The sequence below is a fragment of the Haliotis cracherodii genome, unplaced genomic scaffold, assembly GCF_022045235.1.
Source record: "Haliotis cracherodii isolate W230 unplaced genomic scaffold, xgHalCrac1.p SCAF_18, whole genome shotgun sequence".
NCBI lineage: Eukaryota > Metazoa > Mollusca > Gastropoda > Lepetellida > Haliotidae > Haliotis > Haliotis cracherodii.
The window spans coordinates 3711592-3734891 of NW_027266273.1; the positions used below are offsets into that span (position 1 = coordinate 3711592).

A 23300-nucleotide genomic window follows, 5' to 3' on the forward strand; every position below is an offset into this window, starting at 1 on the left:
GACGCGTTCCCCAAGTCGATTTGTTTTCGCATTTGGACACAATATAGCTTCATTTTCTTCCCGCAAATGTTTATACCTGAAAATAAAATGTCTCCCCCTAGAATACCAGGTGGGGGTCGTGCAGCAATTTTGGACCCCAGTGACTTAGCCAAGATATACTGCCCGTGCACCCTCCTGTCCGTTTTGGCAATAAACACATCCATCGTAAGAGTTATCGTCAACAAATAACTCCCTCATTCATACGTTCTCCTGTCTGAACTGGAAAAAAGACTGCTAGAGCAACTCTAGAATTGTGAGAACGATCTTGAGTAAATATCATTTTAATCGTATGGGTGAATGTTTATTTCATTACACGTGATGCCATAGATAAGAAGTTTTGGAGGCGAATATCAAAGAGTGATGCGACAGGTTAACATTATATAACCGTTCTCAAACAAATCAACACAATTATATCTAAGAAACACACATTCTTTTCGTGATCGAAAACTACTTTCTTAGTCAACTCACCGGTAAACCTGATAGAGCTGATATTTAAATACATTTGTATTAACTTGCCAAGAAAAATGTTACAGATATTTATTGGCTGTTTATTGTATTTCAAGTATACCCGTATAATTCATATACTGTGTTGATGTAAACAGATAATTCAAGATAGAAAGTGGTGAACTCATGTAAAGGTTTAACAATGTTTATGGTGAAAAGGGCATGGCGAATTTCTTTATGACGGAACTATTAAAGACCGCATAACAAAAAGATAAAAATATAAATCTTATATTTCAATTTTCTTTGCTCCTTTTGAGTGAAAATTACTACTGACAGCGACTGCTTTTGTTATTATCTTCTTTAATTAGCTAGGTTCTACGCACAGGAACATTTAGCTAATATTGAACATAATATGAAATATTCATATATATTTTCTAGTGGTACGCTGTAACATCTCTGACATAATTATTCCCCTTTGAAACTTCCTGTCGCGCACGAGCACCTAGCCTAGCAACCGTTGCTGCAGGACACAGTTATAAGCTATCAGCGGGAATATTAAGGTGAACATTTTTCTGTTTTACTCCACTTTTGTCACATTGCAGGTATTTCGCAGGAGGAGAAGGTAGTTGGGATATTGGGTAGTACTTTGCTATTCGTTGTTATTTGTTACCATTTGTTTGTTTGGAAATAAGTTAGGAGAAAGTCACGCTCATAGTTGGGTCTTGGTCGCACTGTGACTGAATTTACAATTACATAGGATATCATAACATATCCAGCATTTGGTATATGTATCCCCTGTAATGATTTGTTTATAAACAGTTCATAGCAATGCTTGAAAGTGTACAGGTGTAACTTTGTACGCTTTGTGAGTAGATTAACCCGCCATCTTGTATTTACTTAGCATCACTGGGGTATGTAACTTTGCAAGCCCAACAAACAATATCAGTGGAAACATCCTGTAAATAACGGAACGGGTTTTAATTGACCCAGGCTTTGGTTGTTAAATGCATAATCTAATATCAGTAACTCATTGCTTTTGTAACCATGACATGAAACAGACATGAAAATGAAGTCAAATGAACATATCTGGAATGTCAGTTTGCGCCTATGATTTTGATTCATTTTCTAGCCTGGGGCTAGTACAAAATTTTGGGAAAATTTCCCCATTTTTTTAACAGAACAAGGGCATTTCATCTTTACACGGGATAATGAGTCTTTTGAGTTCAGTTAGAACCCTGTTAACACGCCTTTGATATTTGGTTATAACTTGAAATGTAAAAGCAGGAATAGACAATGTTCTCATTAGTCAACAGCGGGATACACCCAACTCACCTAAAAAGATTTTGACCCGACTCGCCTAAAACTTTTTTGTGCGAACTACGGTCGTTTTTTGTATTTTAGAATAAGTATTTAACTATCAGAAATACATAGTAATGCATTTTATACACATAATGTACCTTAATGTTAGTGTTGTAGTCTCGGTCCCAATAGCGTAACCGACTGGGCTCTGACTCACTGACTCAACATGAAGTGCAGAATGAAATATGACAGAAGACAAATTCTATGGATGATACGTTGTTTTTTTTATATTATTTCCATACTTATGTATGAATATACTAGCAGTTGTGATCATTAGGCATAACCTAAGTTATATTTGCCAAATGCAGACCAAAATATTATATATATTTTTTAGGCGAGTCGTGTCAGATAGTTTTAGGCGAGTCAGATTTTATGCGAGTCGGGTGCAACTCTCAACAGCTCAGTGTACATTCATCTCCGCAGGTAGGAAAGGAGCATTGGACAACAAGAACCTACAAGTGACATATCATTAACAGTAGTCCAATGTCTGTATGCTCTCTTGTAACTCTGATTTTAGAATACTATCATAACACGTTCATATCTGATTCAGATACGCTTGACCACGTGAGCCAGTCATCTATCAACTGATTGACCATGGGTCAGGCTCTACAGAGAGCAGCACAGTGGACATCTGCCCGAGATGGATCAGGCGGAAAGCTTGAGTTCACCCCAACAAATGAGGAGCTGCTACACACCATCCTCCAGTTTGTTGAAGGATTCAGCAGTAAAAGCCCAGAGGAAGCCAAGCTTGTATTCAAGAAGCCTTTCACATGGAAAACATCTCTACTTCCTTCTCACTTCTCATCGGGAGCCTATGTTGAAAAGTAGGCATTAATCATTAATGCAGTTTTCATTAACCCTTCTTATATTATCTTTTGTGTGTTATTCAATATCAATTGTTTTTGTGATGAGGTGAACTGAAATGTGAATGTCACGTTCAAGGTTATTGCACTTATATATCATAGTGATGTGAATTTAGTTTGGGTATGTTGTGGCCGGGGATCAAACCAGTGACCCTCCAATCTCCAGGCAGACATTCTGTCCGCTAGACCACAGAGGCAGTCCCCATTGCTTTGGGATTCATATAATGACCTCCTATGTTGAAGAGAGAGTATGCTCCAGACTGTTGCTCTTTTGAGATCTACAGGGTTCAGACAGAGCTTGAAAAACCCTTGAATTCAACAGCTGTCTTGAAAAACCTTAATTTGATTTAAGCATTGAAAAACCCTCGACCTTTTGGCCTTGAAAGTGCCAAAAAATGTCTCAATTCCATTTATTGCCAGGCTAGGCTATCATGTATTTGATGATTTTAATTTCTTTTGCACTGAACATTTTGAAGAAATATTTCGTGTATTCTGCCTTGGGGCACTGATGTTATGCCATACTGACCGGTATTTCTGACCCTAATGAATACCGTTACAACGTCAAGTCATTTCAACATTTTGGTAGTTCAAAACCTTTGGTAGAGTGGTGTTATGACTGACCAAGCAAATATGTTAAATCATCCCTCAAATATGACGTGAATTCAAGAGGGTCATGATGACCTCCTACCTTTAATGGGGGCCACAGGTGGCTCAGTCATCAAAGGCATCAAATTCGACATGCAGAGTTTCGTCCCTTGGACATGCCAGAAACCTATGATCATAGGTTTGAATCCCAATTCGCCTTTATTATTTTTCTGTTTTGTCTGCACCATACCCATGTTTGGGGATTTCACCAAAGTGGTAACTGTCTAAAACCTGCGTCTCTCCTGGCTTTCCTCCCACATTGTACTGACACACTGTGATATAACTGGAATACTGTTCAAAGTGGCGTTAAACCCAACTCACTCTGACCTTCTGGAAAGCTCCCAAAGACTACTGAGTGTATGCTCTATCAGTGTTGAGTAAGTTATTCCAAAGTGCATCTTTATGGGAGATTTTGGAGTTTTAGTTTTCTAAAAAGTAATAATATACAGTAGACCCAACACAGCATGCATATTGACTTTACAGTATCATAACTACTATTCATCTTGTTTCACAGAGGCGAAGACTTGGAGTCGGATGCAAAGGGAAAGGATGGCCAGCCTCTGTTTCAGCTGAAGAAGCTGTCCAAAGATAAGTACGAGGTCAGCATCTTGACCCTGGAACAGGTGGAGAATATACTGAGGTCAGCTGGAGACAAGAAGATGGTGGAGCTCAGAGGCTGTTTAGAGGGTAATTACATTTATTTGATACTTTCATTTCATTATTTTGCATGAGAAAGTAATTTGTTATGAGGCATCAAAGTTTGATTTCCTTCAAAGCAATCCACCTGGTTCTTTGATATTTTCCTTGTAGCCAAAAATTTAGAAGCAGATATACAGTAAGCAAGGAACAATTTCCAAATTAAATAAAACAATGTAACTTGTATAAGTAGCGTCACATTATTACCCATTTAAAATATCAATGCAGTGTTTGCAGTAAAAGTCAAATGGCCTATGTCATAAACCTAATGTCTAAAGCTAAATACCAGAAGAGCAAACCTCAAGCAGGGGTAGATTTTACAACAAATTTGTATGCAGCTTGCAGGGCTTGCTCCTTTTAAAAGTTACTGGCCCTTCTTCAAACTAACTGGCCTACAACTTAATGGTTGAGGCCACGAAGTGGCAGAACCTGAGGTCGCAGGGCTCTGAAAGTTTTAGAACTCCTCACCCCTAAAAATGTTTTTCATGCAATCTGAGATTAAATCTTAGCTTCCAATTGCCTTGTTTTGTAGTGGTTTATGAGCAAATAGATTTTGTTGTGCACACCATTATAAATTGGTGTCCGATTGTCGTTCTTGCGAGATGATCAAGTTGAAAAATAAGACATACACGAAGAAGGGGTGAAATTTTGTCTAGCCAGACAGGCCATCTCCTTTACATTAGAGCAAGCCCTTTCTATTTTCAACTGGCCACAGGACAGCAGTTAAATTTACTCCTGTCAAGGACCCCAGGACCCCCTAAATTTCGAACACTGCAGTTTATGTCATGTTATGGAGAATAGCATAATGGGGAGCCTAATGATTCCACAAACACAATATTGCTGGCATATTGCTGAAAGTGAGATGGAACCCAAACCCAGCTCACACTCAGGAAAGCCAAGTTTTGAAGAGCAAACTCCATATGATAGAAACTGATGTGGGTATTTGAAATCATAATAGTGAATGCCAAAGCTCTTTGGCTTCATTTTCAGTATATATCAGAGTATACATCGAGAGGCTAAAGTTGCAGACTGTCACCATTGTCCTCCAGGGGATTGTCCGTGAGAAATCTACAAAGTGATTTATAATAAACGTGGCACCCAATGTAAAATATGTTCACATCAACACCAAATAAGGAGTTGAGATTACCAGTAATTGAATATTTTTGTGTTTTGTTCAGCTAACCGTGACCCCGTTGTCAACATGCTGGGGGAGAGGTTCGCTACAGTGGAGGGGGATGACAACTCCATTTTCCGCTACATGGAGGAAATCACCAAGGAGATCGAACAAGCTGCACGAGCAGGTACCGAGGCAGAGGCAGACTCCTCCAAGATGTCCGAGGTGGAGGAGAAGAAGATTGTTCTCAGATTGAGATTGAAACTCCTGAGACTTGACGAACAGCTTCTCAATCAGAGCATTCAGAAGATCTCAAGGTGAGCAATACAGGCACATTGTTATAGTTGGCAAATACTACTGTTCTTCGGGTGGTTTTATGCAGGATTTCACACGAAGTGCCAGTGGCAGGCAAATTAGGAAAAGGCATCAATAATATTTTCTGACATTTAGAGGTATTTAACATTGCATTTAGTGAATCATGTAATGTATTAATGCCTGGTATCCTTTTTAGGTCATGTCATAAGCGATATACAAAGCAACTTTTGCAATGCAATACTTACAAAAAAATCCATCATCAGGAATAAAATGAGTTGAGTGTAAAAGCAATCAACTTGACATACTTGAAAGCTCTTGAATTGAGATTTTTTGGGGGGTAGGGACTTATAAGGACCTCCCCTCGACTAAAGTCTAGCTATGTTACAGAAACAACTAGTCCAGGATGAGCTGTGGTCTAGTTGAATTTATCTCTCTGCGTCTTGCTCTACGTTATGAGGGCGGTCGGGTAGCCTAGTGGTTAAAGTGTTCGTTCGTCACGCGGAAGACCCGGGTTCGATTCCCGACATGGGTACAATGTGTGAAGCCCATTTCTGGTGTCCCCCACCGTGATATTGATGGAATATTGCTAAAAGCGGCGTAAAACCATACTCACTCACTCACTCACTCACTCTACGTTATGAGCAGCATTGTGACCAGTGAATTAACAGTTTCAGGGCCTTATGCTGACCTGCTCAAAGGCTGATATTGGGCTGCAGAAAATAATGGCAAATAATATCAGTAAAAATTGACAAATTAGAATTAGTAGTTTCTCAATTCATGTTAATATTGTTATAACTAATGTTGTGGGTTTGTAGTGGTAACATTGTATTACACTCTGATAGCAGGACCACAGAAGAGGAACAGGATTTAATGCTTTGTTACAGTGTCAGCTTTTAGGAATTTAGGAAAACTAGACTTAAAATTATTTTATAAATAATTTTCCTGTATGAATTCTAGATAAATGCCTATGTGGTGTGTTTAATTGTAAATTTTGTATGTAAATATAGTAAGTGATTTACTGCAGATTTGATAGCCAGTAAATGTTCTACTTGTTCCTTTCATCACAAGTTCGTTCACACAAATCTTGAAAATGTCCCACCTGGTCCCAGTTCCTCAAAGCAGTCTTGGCTGAGATGATTGTAATTTTATGTCTATGAATAGGAGTTAGAAAGTTATCAGTCAGTCAGTCCTTTAATTTTAATTTTTATTTGATTTTGATTTTGATTTTGATTTTAATTTTAATTTTAATTTTAATTTTAATTTTAATTTTAATTTTTATTTTTATTTTTATTTTTATTTTTATTTTGGGGGTCATCGTTTTAGTATTTTGTAAAGTAGGCCAACTGTATAAGAAGAACATTTCCCTGTTGTCCTGAGTCATTTTAATATTTAAATGTAGAAAATTTAATCATTAAACTTGAATTATTAAAAAAGTTGATTGTATACAATTTCTGCAGCTGTAAAATCCCTTGTATCACTAGTATTTGTGTCAATACATTAACGATGGTGTTAAACGTGAATTAGAGACATTGTATACTTCTACAACTATACAATAAAGTGTATAATTGAGTATATTTTCTCCAAAGAAATGATATAGTATCTTTTGTAATGTGGTAATCACTAATGAATGGATGAAGATTTGCTTCAGCCAAATCCCCCAAAGATGTTAGGAAATATTAATCAAGTTTTAAATTTGAATCAATAAAACTCAGATAAAGGTACTTATAAAAATTTAACATGTTTGATCAATAAACTTAACCAATAAATCTTCCGTTCAAACACTTTCTAATTCCTTTTATTCATTAATATTATTAGCATATGGTTGTCATTGTAAATGCTAGTGCTCTGTCACGTTTTGAATCTAAACTAAATACTTCTCTTATTCTCTAATAAAAAATAAACAAACCATGAAAAAAACATGACATAACCACATAGAAGTCCGTGAAAAAGACCCAGAACTCTAAATAATACATGACTCTAAGTATTTCTTATTTCCCCATCTTTTGTACATTGTCTCAAGGTTTAAGTGATATGTTTGAAATCCTACCTCTCATCTGCTTCAAGCAGTAAGCCCAAAGGCCGTTTTGCCTTTACAGCAGAACTGTCTTTTTGACGTAATAGCCAAATCGCACATGAAATGGAACTCGTGGAATTCACAATTTTCTGAACCTGGTCTGACCTGCCATCATCGACTCTGAATCAAATTATAGCCGCACTAATCTAGATTATCTCTCTCAAAACAATCAAAGAGTATCACCTTACTATCAACATGCCCAGGAGAATACCTCCTACAAGCCACAGCTTTCTCAACATGTGCTTCAACTGACGCCAAACCTAAATAAAACCGTTATTACGCTTTTCTCTATTCTTTAAAGAATTGGTACATAATTCTTGTGCCATCACAACATAAAATAATCTCGTAGGTAAAAGAAATCCTGATTTTGAAATAATTAAATTTTCCTATATTTTATGGAATTAATTTGTCTCCCAACTTGTATGTTATAATGAGGCAGATGTGGAGTAGTGTATGCGTGCGTACACATCTGATCCGAATTAAGGCTTTACAATAAAAGACGAAGGATGTGATGTCGGTAATACTGCACCAGTGGGGAGAATCAAACTGCTGCATGTACCAACTTCTAGTGGTGTATTTTCACAAGTGCAGTGAAGAATTTTCGATCTAATCGTAATTTCTACCAGGCAGACGAAGCGGCCCAAATGCTGAGGTGTATTAGCATGGTGGCAGGGTACATCCCTACGGAGAATTAGGTACAGGTGAAATCGCTTCACGATTCTCCGATTGATAACGATGTGCTATTGTCTGGCGAGGCTGTTTTCTCGGAAAGCCCACACACACATGCAGCAAGTCATGTGGGCATGTCGTGTGAAACACTCCAATTATTTGCCGGCATATCTAACCAAATTCGCTCAATCTCAGTTGCACGTTTTTGACGTAATCAATGACAAGGGTGTGGTTTTACAATAAAACTTTGATCTTTTCCTTGCTTGTTTTTTACTTAACAAGTGCATCATATCTTTAGGCTAATGAATTCTGTACTGACTTGTCAAATATTTGGTTAAGAATTTAAGTCTTGCCTCCTTTGTTTTTGTAAATTTAACAAATATTTCCAGCATTAAGAACAAATGTTTTCTTCTCTTTTTTGTGGGATTTTTTTAAAGCTAGAGAGTAACTTTTTGTGAGAAGAAAGTGCGATTTCATTGTCAGATCTTCAAACTTGCAATTTTAAAAAATCTAGACTTATTTAATTCTGAATAAGCAATTAAAAACATGACAGTTTGTCATTTTGAGGAAATATTTATCACATGTCACTTTAGTGACGATTTATTTTCTCATATAAAAAGATTTATGTCAGGTTTCTGGCAACAATTCAAAAGATTGATCCATTTTACGGAACAAATACTAAATGTCTTTTAAACTTTAAAACAAAATTATTTTCATTTTTTTAGTTTTGAGTCAAGTTAAACAGGTTATAGGTAAATGATATTTGTTACTTGAGCGCTAATTAGCCTTATTTATCCATGGTATGCAGTGTTAGAAATATGATGGGGTTGTTATTTGACGCCACACTATATGTTTGTTTGTTTATTGTTTAATGCCGCACTCAGCAATATTCCAGCTATATGACAGATGTCTGTAAGTAATCGAGCCTGAACCAGACAATCCAGTGATTGACATCTGAACATTGATCCACGCAGTTGGGGTATAATGACATGCATCAACCAAGTCAGCAAGCCTGACCACCCAATCCTGTTAGTCGCCTCTTACAACAAGCATAGTCGCCTGTTACGGCAAGCATGGGTTGCTGAAGACCTATTCTACCCCAGATCTTCACAGGTCTCACTATATGATGGCGGCATGTAAATAATTTAGTCTGGACCAAGCAATCCAGTGATTGATACTGTGAGCAACAATCACCTCCGTTGGGGAATGATGACACATTATCATCAACTAAGTCACCGAGTCTGACCAGCCAATCAGTTTGGTCGCCCATTATGACCAGTATAGGTGACAGAACTTGGCATCCCCACTGGTGATCCATGGGGAGCATCAGAGCTGGTTTTCAACATAATTTAAACAATATTATATTTAGGAACCAGCCTGTCAGCTCAGTCATGATAATGTATGAGGAAATCTCAAAGTGATACCGGATGAAGTTGCTTCCACTTAAAGAGTGTCAAAGAATCACTCACAAAAGTGTGTCAAAGAATCACTCACAAAGAAGTGTCAAAGATTCACTCACAAAAAAGTGTCAAAGAATCACTCACAAAAGTGTGTCAAAGAATCACTCACAAAGAAGTGTCAAAGATTCACTCACAAAAGAGTGTCAAAGAATCACTCACAAAAGTGTGTCAAAGAATCACTCACAAAAGAGTGTCAAAGAATCATTTCCAAAAGTGTGTCAAAGAATCACTCACAAAGAGGTGTCAAAGATTCACTCACAAAAGAGTGTCAAAGAATCACTCACAAAAGTGTGTCAAAGAATCACTTACAAAGAAGTGTCAAAGATTCACTCACAAAAGAGTGTCAAAGAATCACTCACAAAAGTGTGTCAAAGAATCACTCACAAAAGAGTGTCAAAGAATCACTCACAAAAGAGTGTTAAAGAATCACTCACAAAAGAGTGTCAAGGAATAACCCAGAACATATAAAATATTTGAAATATATATTCAAACAATCACCTGTTTGTCTGTTCTAGTGAGACTCGTTTGACCCCACCAATGGTAGACGGAGAAGTCAGCATCCTTCAACAGCTGTCCGGAGAAGATGAAGAGAAGTCAGTCCTGGAGAGCATCTGCTACTTCGGTGAGATAACCACAGTATCACCGACATTGATATTCTGCTTATCAATATACATTCACAATGCATGTCATTGTCACTTTGCAAGTATATGATTGGAAACATGGGTTAGCTGAATTGATTTAGCATAAGCAACTTTGAGGTATTTTCTTGAATTACATGCATGTAAATTATTGATTATGAAACATGTGTTTGTTCAGTAACTATGGTTACCATCACTGATCTAGGTTGTTTCTGCTCAGGACATATTAATTGAATGCTTATTGATTTCGTAGATTTACGGTTCACATCCTTCAAATAAACTTGAGATATAATTTATGAATGGTTTGTTCAGTTGAGAATGTTAGTCATGTCACTATTGCAGTCGGTATGTTTACATTACAAGATGGCGTCTATAAAATTGAATTAACCAAATTAATAAAGTTTGTGATGAAGGAAATTTTATGAGCTTCTTTCAAAATTACTGTCTAAATATATGTAGGTTTTATATGCATTTGAGTCATCCAAAGGCTGCTTTGACTTATAATCTTAATTTTAAACACTGCATTTATTACAAAATACCATTCACTCTATATTAGCAAACCTAATATAGACCCACATTTATCGATGTTCCCTGCAAAATAGTGGCTTGGTTACTGGATTAACAGGTTTCTGGACTTAGAGGGTTCAACTGTCAACATGTACTTCTAACTAAGACGGATTATCTGTAATCTTTTTCTTTTTTTCAGGTGACACATATGTCTTTAAGAATGGTTGCCGAGCACAGCCATGGCGCCAGTTGCATGGTGACATCTGCTTCCTGGAGGTCAAATGTCATGACCTTGACAAGCCACTCTACATCACTGCCAACACAATCGGCTACTACCTAAACAATGTAAATGTGCAAGCTTTTTGATCTTGTGCCTCAGGAGCCATGACAAAGTTTAATTTGTTGATATATCTGTTTTCAGATATATATATGTTCAATATTCAGATTTTCTGGCATAATTATTGAGAGGTTATGATGTTGATGTCAAAGTTGTCCTTTGCTCCCTAACAATATTTTTATTTTCTACAAAATATTTCATGGCTTAAGTCGGTCCTGGGATTGGGTTATTCATGGGAATGTTTTCTTCATATTCTTGCTACAACCTTGGTGACAGATATAAAAAGATCAATATCACGTCATGACTCATGTTTCAATGATCCCCATCTCCATGTCAACTCTCTCCACATTTTCAACTTAATGAATAATGCACAGAAGAAACCTTGGAGCCGTTCATGCTAATAACTTACGACTTTAATCTCTCAAATCTCTTTCAGGGACCAGACAAGGATAAGCCTGGTCAAATCGACTACGAACGCCCAGAGCAGGACATCTTCCGCGATCTTGTCACACTTCTCAAAGCCAAAAGTAGTCGCTTCGCTGAAATGATTGAAAAGCAGGTGGGTCGAGAGCGCATTAGCAGCAGGTGCTGAATTATTGTTTCAGCTTCAGATAAATAAACACATCAATAGCTGCACGATAGTGGCATGTAGATGGAGATCTACAGTTTCACAGGGAAGACGTAATTTCGGTTATTCTGCCAATACAGCCTTATAGTAGAACTACAACAAAAGAATGTCGAATGATATAGTCCTGAAAGCAATGTAGGCTTGGTTTGAGCGAATTTCACTGCTGAATTGATAATTGAGTTCAGTTCGGAGTTTAAAATACCTACAAAGAGTGCAGATTTATTTCTGTTTATTTTTTTGGTTTTTATCGGGCATGCCATTGAAAATAACATATGGCAAACCTGTCTTTTCAATATTGGAGTAATGCAGAGAGTGAAAAGAAAAATGTTTGTAAACCATGCAAGTAGTGGTAGGAAAATAGTGTTTTGTTTTGCTAATGTTAAGCGAGCAGCATTAAGTAGGGATCAAACTGAACCATGTGTGACACAACGCCCCGACATTGCTACTGTCTTGTTGGAGTGTGTTGCTGTGTATGTTGCTAACTTTTACACAGCCAGCGCTTTCACACCCACTCAGAATGCCTCAGAACGTCTCTTTCCTTTTTAGGAGATTGCAGAGCTTTGCTGAGATCTCGTAATTAGAACCTGAGTTGCAATGATATTTGTTTATATATGGTCTTAAAGTGAAATTGTACCTGAAATGTACTAAGGTAGGTTTTTTTACAAATTGAGTTTTCTTTCGATCTTAGTTATTGAGGTCTTAGTACAGCATCTGAATCCTTTTGTTTTTCATTACCCTGTGATATTGTGATGAGCATCAACTTTCATTACCCTGTGATATTGTGATGAGCATCAAGTTAATGCATAATTTTAAAAGGATATTACTCGTTGCATTCAATTTAGCTTTTCTCTTTGAAGTCATATTCCAAACATCAAAAATATTATGTGAAATTCTGAGCTTAATTTAGCCACTCGACTTTTTATAGAGCTATGTTTTTAGTACATGTTATGGAGGTGTATATGGCAGGTGACCATTCCAAGTGTCTTGTTATCCCTAGAATACTATTACTAATTGGGTAGTTTGATATTCATCATTATCATGTTCTCAAGTAATTTGAGATTGTGTTACAGTCAAACAAAGATTCACTATTAAAAGATTTTCCAAGTATTTTCTTTCAAGAAAAAGGCTTTCCATTAGGCCACGATGAATTAATTATTAGATTTTCATCCCTCTTAACCAAAATGTGAAATGTGAGGCCTTTCATATTTATGTTATTATTTATTTTTAAAATACTCGTCAAGGCTTCTACATTAACTGTTGACTGAAGTGATTCAAACACAGCAACAATATTTGGAAGAATGGTATACAGCGTATTCCAGAATATAACGAAGAAAGTATACACTCAGGCTAAAAGAAAAATAGTCTTGGTTCTTAGGCACCGCCACATCATCACAGAATCCTATGATTGTGGGTTTGAATTCCGGTTCGCCCCGATTATGTTTCTAGGTTTGTCAGCACCATACCCGTGCTCGTGGGTTTCACCGAAGCGGTAAAACGTCTGAGACCTGCATCACTTCGGGCTTTCCTCCCATATTAAGCTGATACGCTGCGATATAACTGGAATATTGTTAAAAGCTTCGTTAAACCCCACTCACTCACTCTTTCAGTGTTGTGTGCTCATGAAAATGTTTTGAAATAAAACCAAAGCTCATTGTTTGTGTGTTTATGCACGCTCTGGTCGTCAAACGGAAGTCAAATACTGTTTTCCAGTATTTTGCTCATCAAGGAATACATTGAGGTAGGAAGGCCCTTTCCCAGGTTGATTGTACACAGTTTAGTTGGTTACGTACTAGTTTGAACAATGAAAACAAGAAAGGCCACCAACCCAAACAATTTTTACAAAAGTCATTGCCTAAGAACCAATTTGTTTATCTTAAGCCTTATATAGCTATTTTCTTTGTCACTATGTGAGGCAGGGTTTTGGTAGTGAGGTGAGTAGGAATGAAAATCTAACAATTATTATATCATGGCTTTAAGACTCAACAGATATTAAACTGTGTTTAGGCGGTGTGGGAGTCTAGTGGTTAAAGTATTCACTCGCCTCGTGAAAGTCTAGGTTTGATTCCCCACATGGATACAGTGGTTTGGAGCCCATTCTTGGGGTCCACATTTTATTTGGCAGGAATAATTTAATTTAATAGTTGCACTTGAATGAAGTTTTACTAATTTAATTAAATATCACTTATTTCATTTTAATAGTGCTATTCTAATTCATTGGTGCTAGTTTAATTTTATATTACTATTTAAATTCAATGCTGCTTATTTCATTTTTTATTGCTAATTTAATTCAGTGGTGCTAATTTCATTTTATATTGCTAATTTAATTCAATGTTACTAATTCAATCTTATATTGCTAATTTGCTTTGCTTTTGCTATTTTGTATTTCAGGAATTTGCTCTTCGTGTGGACAACCGAGATGACCGCCACTATGATATGTCCCGTGATAAGCGTGATGACGATGATTTCGATGGTACTCTTCGCACAGAACAGAACTGGCAACAGCGAGACTCCCATCAGGATAAGGATAAGCAGAACAAGCAGAGCAAGCAGCAGAAGAAGAAGCTTGAGCCATCGCTTAAGTGGAAAGCTCTTGGTGTGGAAGAGTACAAAGAGTGAGTGTTTTGTTGCAGTTTTACTTATTGTCACTTTAGAAACAGTTTCATTGACTTGGTTTCAGACTAGTTTCATTGACTTGGTTTCAAAGTAGTTTCACTGACTCACTTTCTGACTTGTTTCATTGACTCACTTTCTGACCAGTTTTATTGACTCATTTTCTGACTAGTTTCATTGACTTGGTTTCAGACCAGTTTCACTAACTCAGTTTCTGACTAGTGTCATTCACTTAGTTTTAAATGGTTATACAAATAACAAATAACCGGACTCCTTTGCCACCAGAGCATGAGAAGGGGACCAATTCAAATGACGTTGATGCTAAAAATTAGCCATCCAATCGAGAGAAACAAAGCTATGGTTGTGAATGGCCTGGATAACTGAGGATGGGTTGGCATCTTTGGTAATTCCCTAAATGATACATTCTTCAGGGTATGCAGTGTTCAATATCGGGATGAATAGGGTTTGATAAATATGCTGGCCCAATAGACAAGTGCTGCTAAACATGAAACAAGACAAGGAATTGTAGAATCGAGGTCGGAATTGTCGCTCTCCTTATTTTGTTACTTTTAACAGAAAGAAACTACTGAACTTATAACATGAAAGTGTAAAACTCATGACATATACACTGATATATGAATAATTAAAATGATGTTTTTCAATCGTCTAGCAAATTGCGTTTTGGACATTTCTGTCGTGTTAGCTACCTGAAGTCAACTATTACAACAAGAAATCTATTCTTCTAACACTGCCTTCTGATTTGTTTGTTTGTTTAATGCTGTCCACAGCAGTATTCCAGCTGTATGACAGTCTGTAAATAATCAAGTCTGAACCAGACAATCCAGTGATTGACATCATGAGCATCCATCCACATAATTAGGATATGATGACATGCATCAACAAAGTCAACGAGTCTGACTACCCGATCCTGTTAGTCGCCTCTTACAACAAGCATAGTCAACTTTGCATGGGTTACTGAAGACCTATTGTACCACTGATCTTCACGGGTCACTGCCTTAAGAACTTCATGGGGTTCTTGTCATCATTCTATTGCTAAGCTACCCAGTCGTCTGAGGCACCTCAAGTAGCTGTGCAGAGTTACATCCCTTAGGCATGGGTTCGAATCCCAGTTTGTGCTGATTATGTTCCTAGGGTTGTCAGCACCATATACCAATGCTTGTTGGTGTCACAAAGCATTCAAACTCTAAGACCTGCACCACTTTAGGCTTTTCTCCCACACCATGCCAATACACCATGAAATAACTGAAATATTGTTCAACTCACCCAAGAAATCACAGAATTAGTAGGTCCTTTGATTATGATACAGCAGAACACTCCAGGGCCCACTTGCACAAAGCGATCTTAGCACTAAGACTACCATAAGCCTATGTTAAAGTATGGGAGTTAAGATCATCTTAACGCTAAGATTGCTTTGCCCTGAACCCCAACATAGCCTTAATTTCTAACACCTGGCATGAAATTGTTTATAAGTAGGATTTTGTAATAGTGTCAAAGTTCAAGGCATACATGTAACATACAGTCAGCTAAGATTTTTTTAAATTTTTTTTAAAGAAATCATGTTACACAAAATCAATATTCTCGCACTGGTTTTCCAAACTTGATTATTATGTTTTTTTAATAGCGTATGAAGAGTCTTGGTTCTTCATGAATGTGGAATAAAATGAGGTCTTTTAAAATGTTCTCTTTTATGATTATGAAAAATAAATTCTTTCTAATGCTTGACTGTTTTTTTAAGGTTCAACTGTTTGTAAAAAGTGATTCTTTCCTCACGCTGGCCGCTGGTTTAACAAAATTAGGGAGGACAATATAGGTTGAAAAGATGCTCCAATGATTGATGGTGTCTTAAATTCTTAAGTTTTCAACATCATCAAGAGTATCGTATGTCCCAGATTGTATATTCAAACATATCATAGACAGATAAAGCATAGGCTCACATTTCTTTACAGAACAGATAATTAGAAGTAGACCGACCTGGTGACTCCAATTCCCAAATTACACTGTCAGGATTTTATGATGCTTATGTGTGATTGTCACACTCTTGGGGTGTAAATTTGCAAGAGTTGTCTCCCTTTGGCTGAGTTCAGATCTTGTCACAAAATCTTGTTTTTAGGAGCATTCTCACTCAGTTTCATGCCAGTCTGTGCCAAAAACCTGATTCAAGGCTGAACTTCTTTTTGGGGTTATATTTTCAGTATATTTTAGTATTAGTATATATGACTTAGCATAAACATGACTATGCGAGACTTGGTTCAAAACTAGTCCGAGACTACACATTAACCTAAAACATTTTCTATCACGACTTACGAACATATAGCTCTACACCTTTCATAAAGGTTTGAAATTTTACGAGTCCTTATGACCCCTTAATATAAGACAAACGGACAAGGGCTAGCAGGCTAGTGCTCAGCATCTTTGCATTGTCTGTAGATATATGCTTTATGGCAATAGATGTTAGGGCACAATAAAGTACACAATATCATACTTGAGAGGGTTTCAGATCGGTTCATTTTCTAGTTCAATGACTGCTTGTCATCCAAACTGTCACAGATTTGTTTTCAAATTAGGTAATAATGCAGATGATTGTCCCAGTATAATTTGATAAAATCATGAAAAGATACTAATACTATTTAGCCCAAGTAAAAACTTTATTAATTGAATTCATCAAAGGTGACCACATCCCTTGTGTATATCATTTCATCCCCTTGTGTATATCATTTCATCCCTTGTGTATATCATTTCATCCCTTGTGTATATCATTTCATCCCTTGTGTATATCATTTCGTCCTTGTGTGTATCATTTCATCCCTTGTGTATATCCTTTCATCCTTGGTGTATATCCTTTCATCCCTTTGTGTATATCATTTCATCCCTTGTGTATATCCTTTCATCCTTGTGTGTATCATTTCATCCCTTGTGTATATCATGTTGTCCCTTGTGTATATCATTTAAGCTTGTGTTATGTATGCATGACGATATAGACTGCATTGATCACATGGGTATAACTTTTGTGACATTTCTACCCTTGTGTTGTAGAGAGGAGACGAGAGAGAGGAGGAAACCTCCTTCACGCAAGAAACAGACCCACAAGTGAGTATTAGATGATTCACAGTGGAACTCAGCGATTGACCTTGATCATTATATTTGTGGGGCCTGTGGACTCGCAGTGATGCATTTAGGGGGAGAGGGGGGGCAGGTGTTACGATGGGGGCCCAAGTATTACAATGGGGGGCCCAGGTATTACAGTGGGGGGCCCAGGGTGAATGTTGTACCCTCAGCATATCAAATACAACAGATGTGTGATGTCTTCTTCTAGATGAGGATTTTCTTGTTTGAATCATACCTTTGTGATTGAATGAAGAAAATTTGACATGGACTTGAACATTGATTGAATTCTTTAAAATAGAACATAAATATCTTTGTCTTGTTTGCAATTGTAGTCAAACAAATCAAGGAATTTTTTAACATACATTTGACCTGACAGGCTGAAGTCGAAGACGCCTGTGGACTGCGAGGACTCCTTCAGCGAGAGCTCCACTGAGAGCGAAGAGGAAGAGGAAGCTGTAGAACGCAGGACAGAGGCTAATGCCGACCTTCCGTCCGAGTACTGGCAGATCCAGAAGCTGGTCAAATACCTCAAGGTAGGTGATATACACTGTTGTGTCTGGTTATTCCAGCTTATTGCGTCAGTGTTCATTCAGATGAGACATGAGGTTGAATGTGCAATTCCACTTGACCAGCTGCATTAAACATTGGGACAGTGCTATAGGAACTGAAATATAGCATTGCACTGTGATATGTTCCCCTACGTATATTGATGCTCATAATGATAATCACTAGATTTTCTGGTCCACACTCGTATATTTAAAGACCACCATCATATAGCTGGAATATTTCTGAGTGCGGAATTAAACAACAAACAAACAAATTTTCTGTCTCTTTCAAACTGCTGTACATCTCTAATAAGGCCTTATTTTTATTGGTAGTTTTTTACAAGACCAACCGACAAAACAAGTTTAATTAGAAAGAAAAAAGTAAATGGCTTTTGAAAATCTTTAGGGAGGCAGACTCTATTTTTCAGTTAGGTATAATAAAAAAAGCATGAGACTCTATCACTGCTGTGACATAATTTGACATAATTTGAATTTGACGATGTGTTGTAGGGAGGCAATCAGACTGCAACCATCATCGCGCTGTGCTCCCTGCGAGACTTCAACTTGGCGCAGGAAACATGTCAGTTGGCCATCCGAGATGTAGGCGGGCTGGAGGTCCTCATCAACCTCCTCGATACGGAGGAGAGCAAGTGCAAGGTCAGTCACATGACATACCTCAGAGTCATGTGATAGGCCATTCTCTTTGTCTGGCTATCCATTTCTCCCATTGCTTCAAGATCGATGAATGTTTCTGATGACAGAGCTCTGTGATGCACATTCCATATTTACAGTTATCTGTAGTTAATTCAAGCAGAAAAAACAATATTCGTCCAAAAGGCTGGAACATGAAAAGTCAGTTTACCAGTTTCCACCAAAATATCACTGACATATTAAATGCTAAAAGACTGCTGATAAATTTTGACTGATATGGTTAGTAAAGTTTCATATGAAACACATCCAAAATGTGTGACACATGGTTACATATTCCTTTTTTGCAGATTGGTTCTCTGAAGATTCTCAAGGAAATATCCCGCAATATCCAAATCCGTCGCGCCATCGCTGATCTTGGCGGGCTACAGACAATGGTAAAAATCCTGCGTGACGCTGACAAGGAACTCCGCTGCCTTGCCGCTGAGACCATCGCAAATGTGGCCAAGTTCCGACGTGCCAGGAGAACTGTCAGGCAACATGGCGGCATCAGAAGATTGGTAAGCACTGTCTATGACAGTTCCATCTTCCCAGTCTTCATCATTTGTGATCTAGTCATCTTAGGAACCATCATTCACCTTGCAAAGTTGCATCTCTCAGCTATGTCAGTACCTGGGTTCAAATCCACCATTAATGCCACCTGATTATGATTCTTGGTCTGTCTACACCATACACTTTCTTGTGGGAGGAAAACTCATCTTGCTCGCAGTCGTGATTTCCAAAAGCCCGTGTTTCTTTAGTCTTCCTTATGTCTCTGAGGCCTTCCATATTTTTAAATTGATTGATGGACCTGTATTAAAAATTGGGTCGTTTAGGTGAGTAAACAAAATATTTGGCATTGACTGAAATGAATACAGAAATTTACAACTCAAGTGTCAAGTTCTTATTATTATTTATAGGTCTAATACCAGTAGGACAGACTCAAAAGCCGACTAAAAAATATCACGTTGAAGCATTTTATTGATATTTCCACCAAATGTCCAACTTCAGTTATAAAATTCCCTCCCTCCCCCTACCCCACTGACCAAGCAGCATATGACACTATCACACACAAGTGAACATCTACCCTCTCTTCCCCTCCTCGTCCAGGTGAGTCTGTTGGACTGTGTGGGAGTCTCCAGCCCCATGAACGCCGAGATGGAGAAGGATGTTGAGGTGGCACGATGTGGAGCCTTGGCCTTGTGGAGCTGCAGCAAGAGCAGGAAGAACAAGGAGGCCATGAGGAAGGCTGGAGCCATCCCCCTCCTGGCCAAGCTCCTCAAGTCTCCCACCGAAGACATGCTCATCCCTGTGGTCGGGACACTACAGGAGTGTGCTTCAGAGGTTGGTCATGATTATCGATTGCTTAGGGTTTTTTGGTTGCATTTGTTTTGTTTTTGTTTTTGAAAAATAAAAAACAGGGTTCCCATATCCAGAATAAGTCAAAGTCATGAATTAATTTTTATGATTAATTGTGAATTTTAATTTTTTGGTTTTCAAAATTGACATCATTTGAAATTGAAGAATTATCTGTGTTAAAGCTTTATAATTATATGTCATTATCAGAAATTCATAAAACTATTGTTGATGTGTTCAGGGAATTCTGTTGGGAGACCTAAAATAGGGAAATGTATTATTCATGGAGTCAAATTCAATGCTAATGCCAATACCATGTCTCTTCAATTTTCTTATTAATGTGACTCATTAATATGTTGTAATAGGGAGAGCTGAGTCAGCTACACTTGCTCAAATGAATTAGGGAGTTGGGAAGAGTTGTCTCCCTTTGATCATGTTACTTCAATGCTTTATCTTGTAATTTTAGTTATACCTTTTATTAATGCATGTTAAGGTGTTTCCCAATTTTTAATGTGAAGTTTACACGATATACGGCTTTTCTTTTCCATTGGACAAGAAGTCGATCACATGACCGCAAAATTGACGTTCATAAGTGTATGAACGACACAACTTGTCGTCATATGTATTCTTGAAATGATGTAAACATTGACGGACTACTTACACATTCCTGGTGAAACCCTGGGAATTTCCTAGCACAAGTACATACAGAAGCATTGCTTCTGATCATTTAGACCCTTTAATCTTTGACTCAGTGGTTTAGCATAAATTGAGAAACGTCAGTTTGACTGCATAATCATTTACGAATATCCTCGCTTCAACCCATCCAGTGAACAAAACAAAGAAATGCACATCCATACTATCGTAGTATCAACTCTATCCATGTCTAAACTTACACTGAGAGACTACAACAATCTATGACTTTACCTTAGTATCTATTTGACACACCTTTATATTCCGACATTCATACAGTTTGGCCCTCACTCTGTGAAGGTTCATACTCCAATGAACTCCCACAAAGTGAAAGTCAATTCTTAAGTGTAGTAATAGAAAGTTTAAATAGTCCCTGCATCGTGTATGAGCTTTGTCTGGGTTACACTGAACTGTAATCTTCCCCTGCAGCCGAGCTACCGTCTTGCTATTCGAACAGAGGGCATGGTGGAGGACCTTGTGAAGAACCTGAAGAAGAACATCAACACCAGCAACCAAGAGCTCCAGATGCATTGTGCTTCCGCCATTTTCAAGGTGAGAACTGACCCCATATGATCAAAGTAATAAATCAGTTGTTGATAGCCTGAGTTAATCCACGCCGGGGACGGTCTGGTAGCCTAGTGGTTAAAGCGTTCGCTCGTTAGCCGAAAACCCGGGTTCGATTCCCGACATATTGCTAAAAGCGGCGTAAAACCATACTCACTCACTCTCTCACTAATCCACGCCGTTGATTCTGGACATTGAGCAGTGCAGGCTATGATTGGTGATTCCTGTTTTTGTGAGCTCTTGGAATAAATATGGTCCTGTAGGGTTTGACACTGCATGGATATGCCTCTCCAAGACCAGGGTTTGGTTCGTTGGTATGTTGTTTAACGCCACACTCAGTAATATTCTAATTACATGATGGTTATCTGTAAATAATCGAGTCTGGACCAGACAATCCAGTGATTGATATCATGAGCAACGAACCACGCAAAAGGGATATGATGACATGCATCAACCAAGTCAGCAAGCATGATCACTCGATCTCATTAGTCGCCTCTTACGACAAACATAGCGCATTTTACGGCAAGCGTGGGTTGCTGAAGACCTATTCTACCCCGGATCTTCGCTCACTCCAGACCAGGGAGAAATTAGGGGTGATCATTTCCTACCCTATATACCTGGGTACGGGGACTTAGTCTGTTTCAGAATCACATGTAAGTTGAAGCTGCAATCAGGATAGACACTTTTCACTATGTTTTTTATTCAATTTAAGACCTTTGCATGCAGGGGTCCGGAAAATTTAAAATCCCAATCGGACATTTACATTTATGCCACGCCCCCTTCAAACAGCGACTTTTTACACACAAATTACAAGTTGTTACGTATTCATAATATGATGAATTATGAATTGTTTCAATTTAAATTGTTTAATTCACCGGACAATTAATAACAAATAATATCATTTTAGATATATATGGAAAACATACGTTTGTTTCTGTTATAATAACGATCTGTCAACGTTGTGAACGGTCTCATTAATATTCATAAGTCTGCTCAAGTGTACGCGTTGTAACATTTGGATCGAGACTATTAACCCATATTTGGTTATCACGTGACCTCACGGGAAAAGGGTTTTTTTTAAACTAAAGATTATTTAAAAACAAGACAGATAATATAATCATAAATCCTAAACTATCGTTGATAGCAATAGTTATTTGAATACTTATTCATCTGTACTTAATTATTGACCATAAAAAATTTGATATCGATCGTCACAGAAAGCAAAATGGCGGTCAATCAAGATTCAATATACGACTAGCTACTGAAAACAATAAAATCTGCAAATCCTCATTGTATGTCAACCAAGTGAAAGTCGTTAGCCACGATTACAAAATGATCATTCAGACTTTGTGGGTTTGGCAGATCCGCTCGACTGATCTGCATCGGTCGACTGGCTGTTGTCACGCTTTCGCTTCTTGTCTGAGGTTACGTATCGTAGCATTGTGAGGATAATGAGGTACATCGATGATGCAAGGTATTTATGTACAGTTGTAAACACATTTTACTCAAATTAACAAGATGTTCTCAGTAATAAATCCTCGATTAATCAGTGTCAACTCAGTTTAGTTCCTATTACAGTGATTGACCGATTGGACTATCATTCTAGGTACGATGTATTTACAGCAATCAAAACAAACAAAGCTTGTCATTGTAGATAATCTTCATTATGTTACAACTGCAGACAGAAATTGCTTAGTCCTAACTGTTGATCATGTCCGGTCAAAATTTAAGAATGTCCGGACAATACTTTTTAAAATGTCCGGACAGAAAAATTTAAATGTCCGGTAAGCAATATTTTAAACCGGACATTTGAGATTCCCAATCGGACATGTCCGGTGCATATGACGGTTTCCGGACCCCTGTTTGCATGTCTTTTGTACTACTCTTTTGGGTTGCATGATCAGATTTTAGCACACATGCTGACAAGTCTTTCA

General features: G+C 37.7%; 1 protein-coding gene across 2 annotated transcripts in view; it reads left to right on the forward strand.

Moving 5' to 3' along the window:
• Positions 1-23300, forward strand: part of LOC139465678 (outer dynein arm-docking complex subunit 2-like) — a 129728-nt gene that overhangs the window by 65452 nt on the left and 40976 nt on the right. Inside the window, exons 1-14 of one of the 2 annotated variants that reach the window (XM_071247450.1) lie at positions 965-1043; positions 2393-2666; positions 3865-4037; positions 5225-5477; positions 10194-10300; positions 11023-11168; positions 11597-11719; positions 14177-14400; positions 17453-17506; positions 17901-18057; positions 18580-18726; positions 19068-19277; positions 19867-20100; positions 21232-21354. In XM_071247450.1, coding sequence (XP_071103551.1) covers positions 2437-2666; positions 3865-4037; positions 5225-5477; positions 10194-10300; positions 11023-11168; positions 11597-11719; positions 14177-14400; positions 17453-17506; positions 17901-18057; positions 18580-18726; positions 19068-19277; positions 19867-20100; positions 21232-21354 — 2181 coding nt within the window. In that variant the 5' untranslated portion in view covers positions 965-1043; positions 2393-2436. Of the gene's footprint in view, positions 1-964; positions 1044-2392; positions 2667-3864; positions 4038-5224; positions 5478-10193; positions 10301-11022; positions 11169-11596; positions 11720-14176; positions 14401-17452; positions 17507-17900; positions 18058-18579; positions 18727-19067; positions 19278-19866; positions 20101-21231; positions 21355-23300 lie in introns of those variants that run through there. The other variant, XM_071247451.1, reaches the window with a different exon arrangement.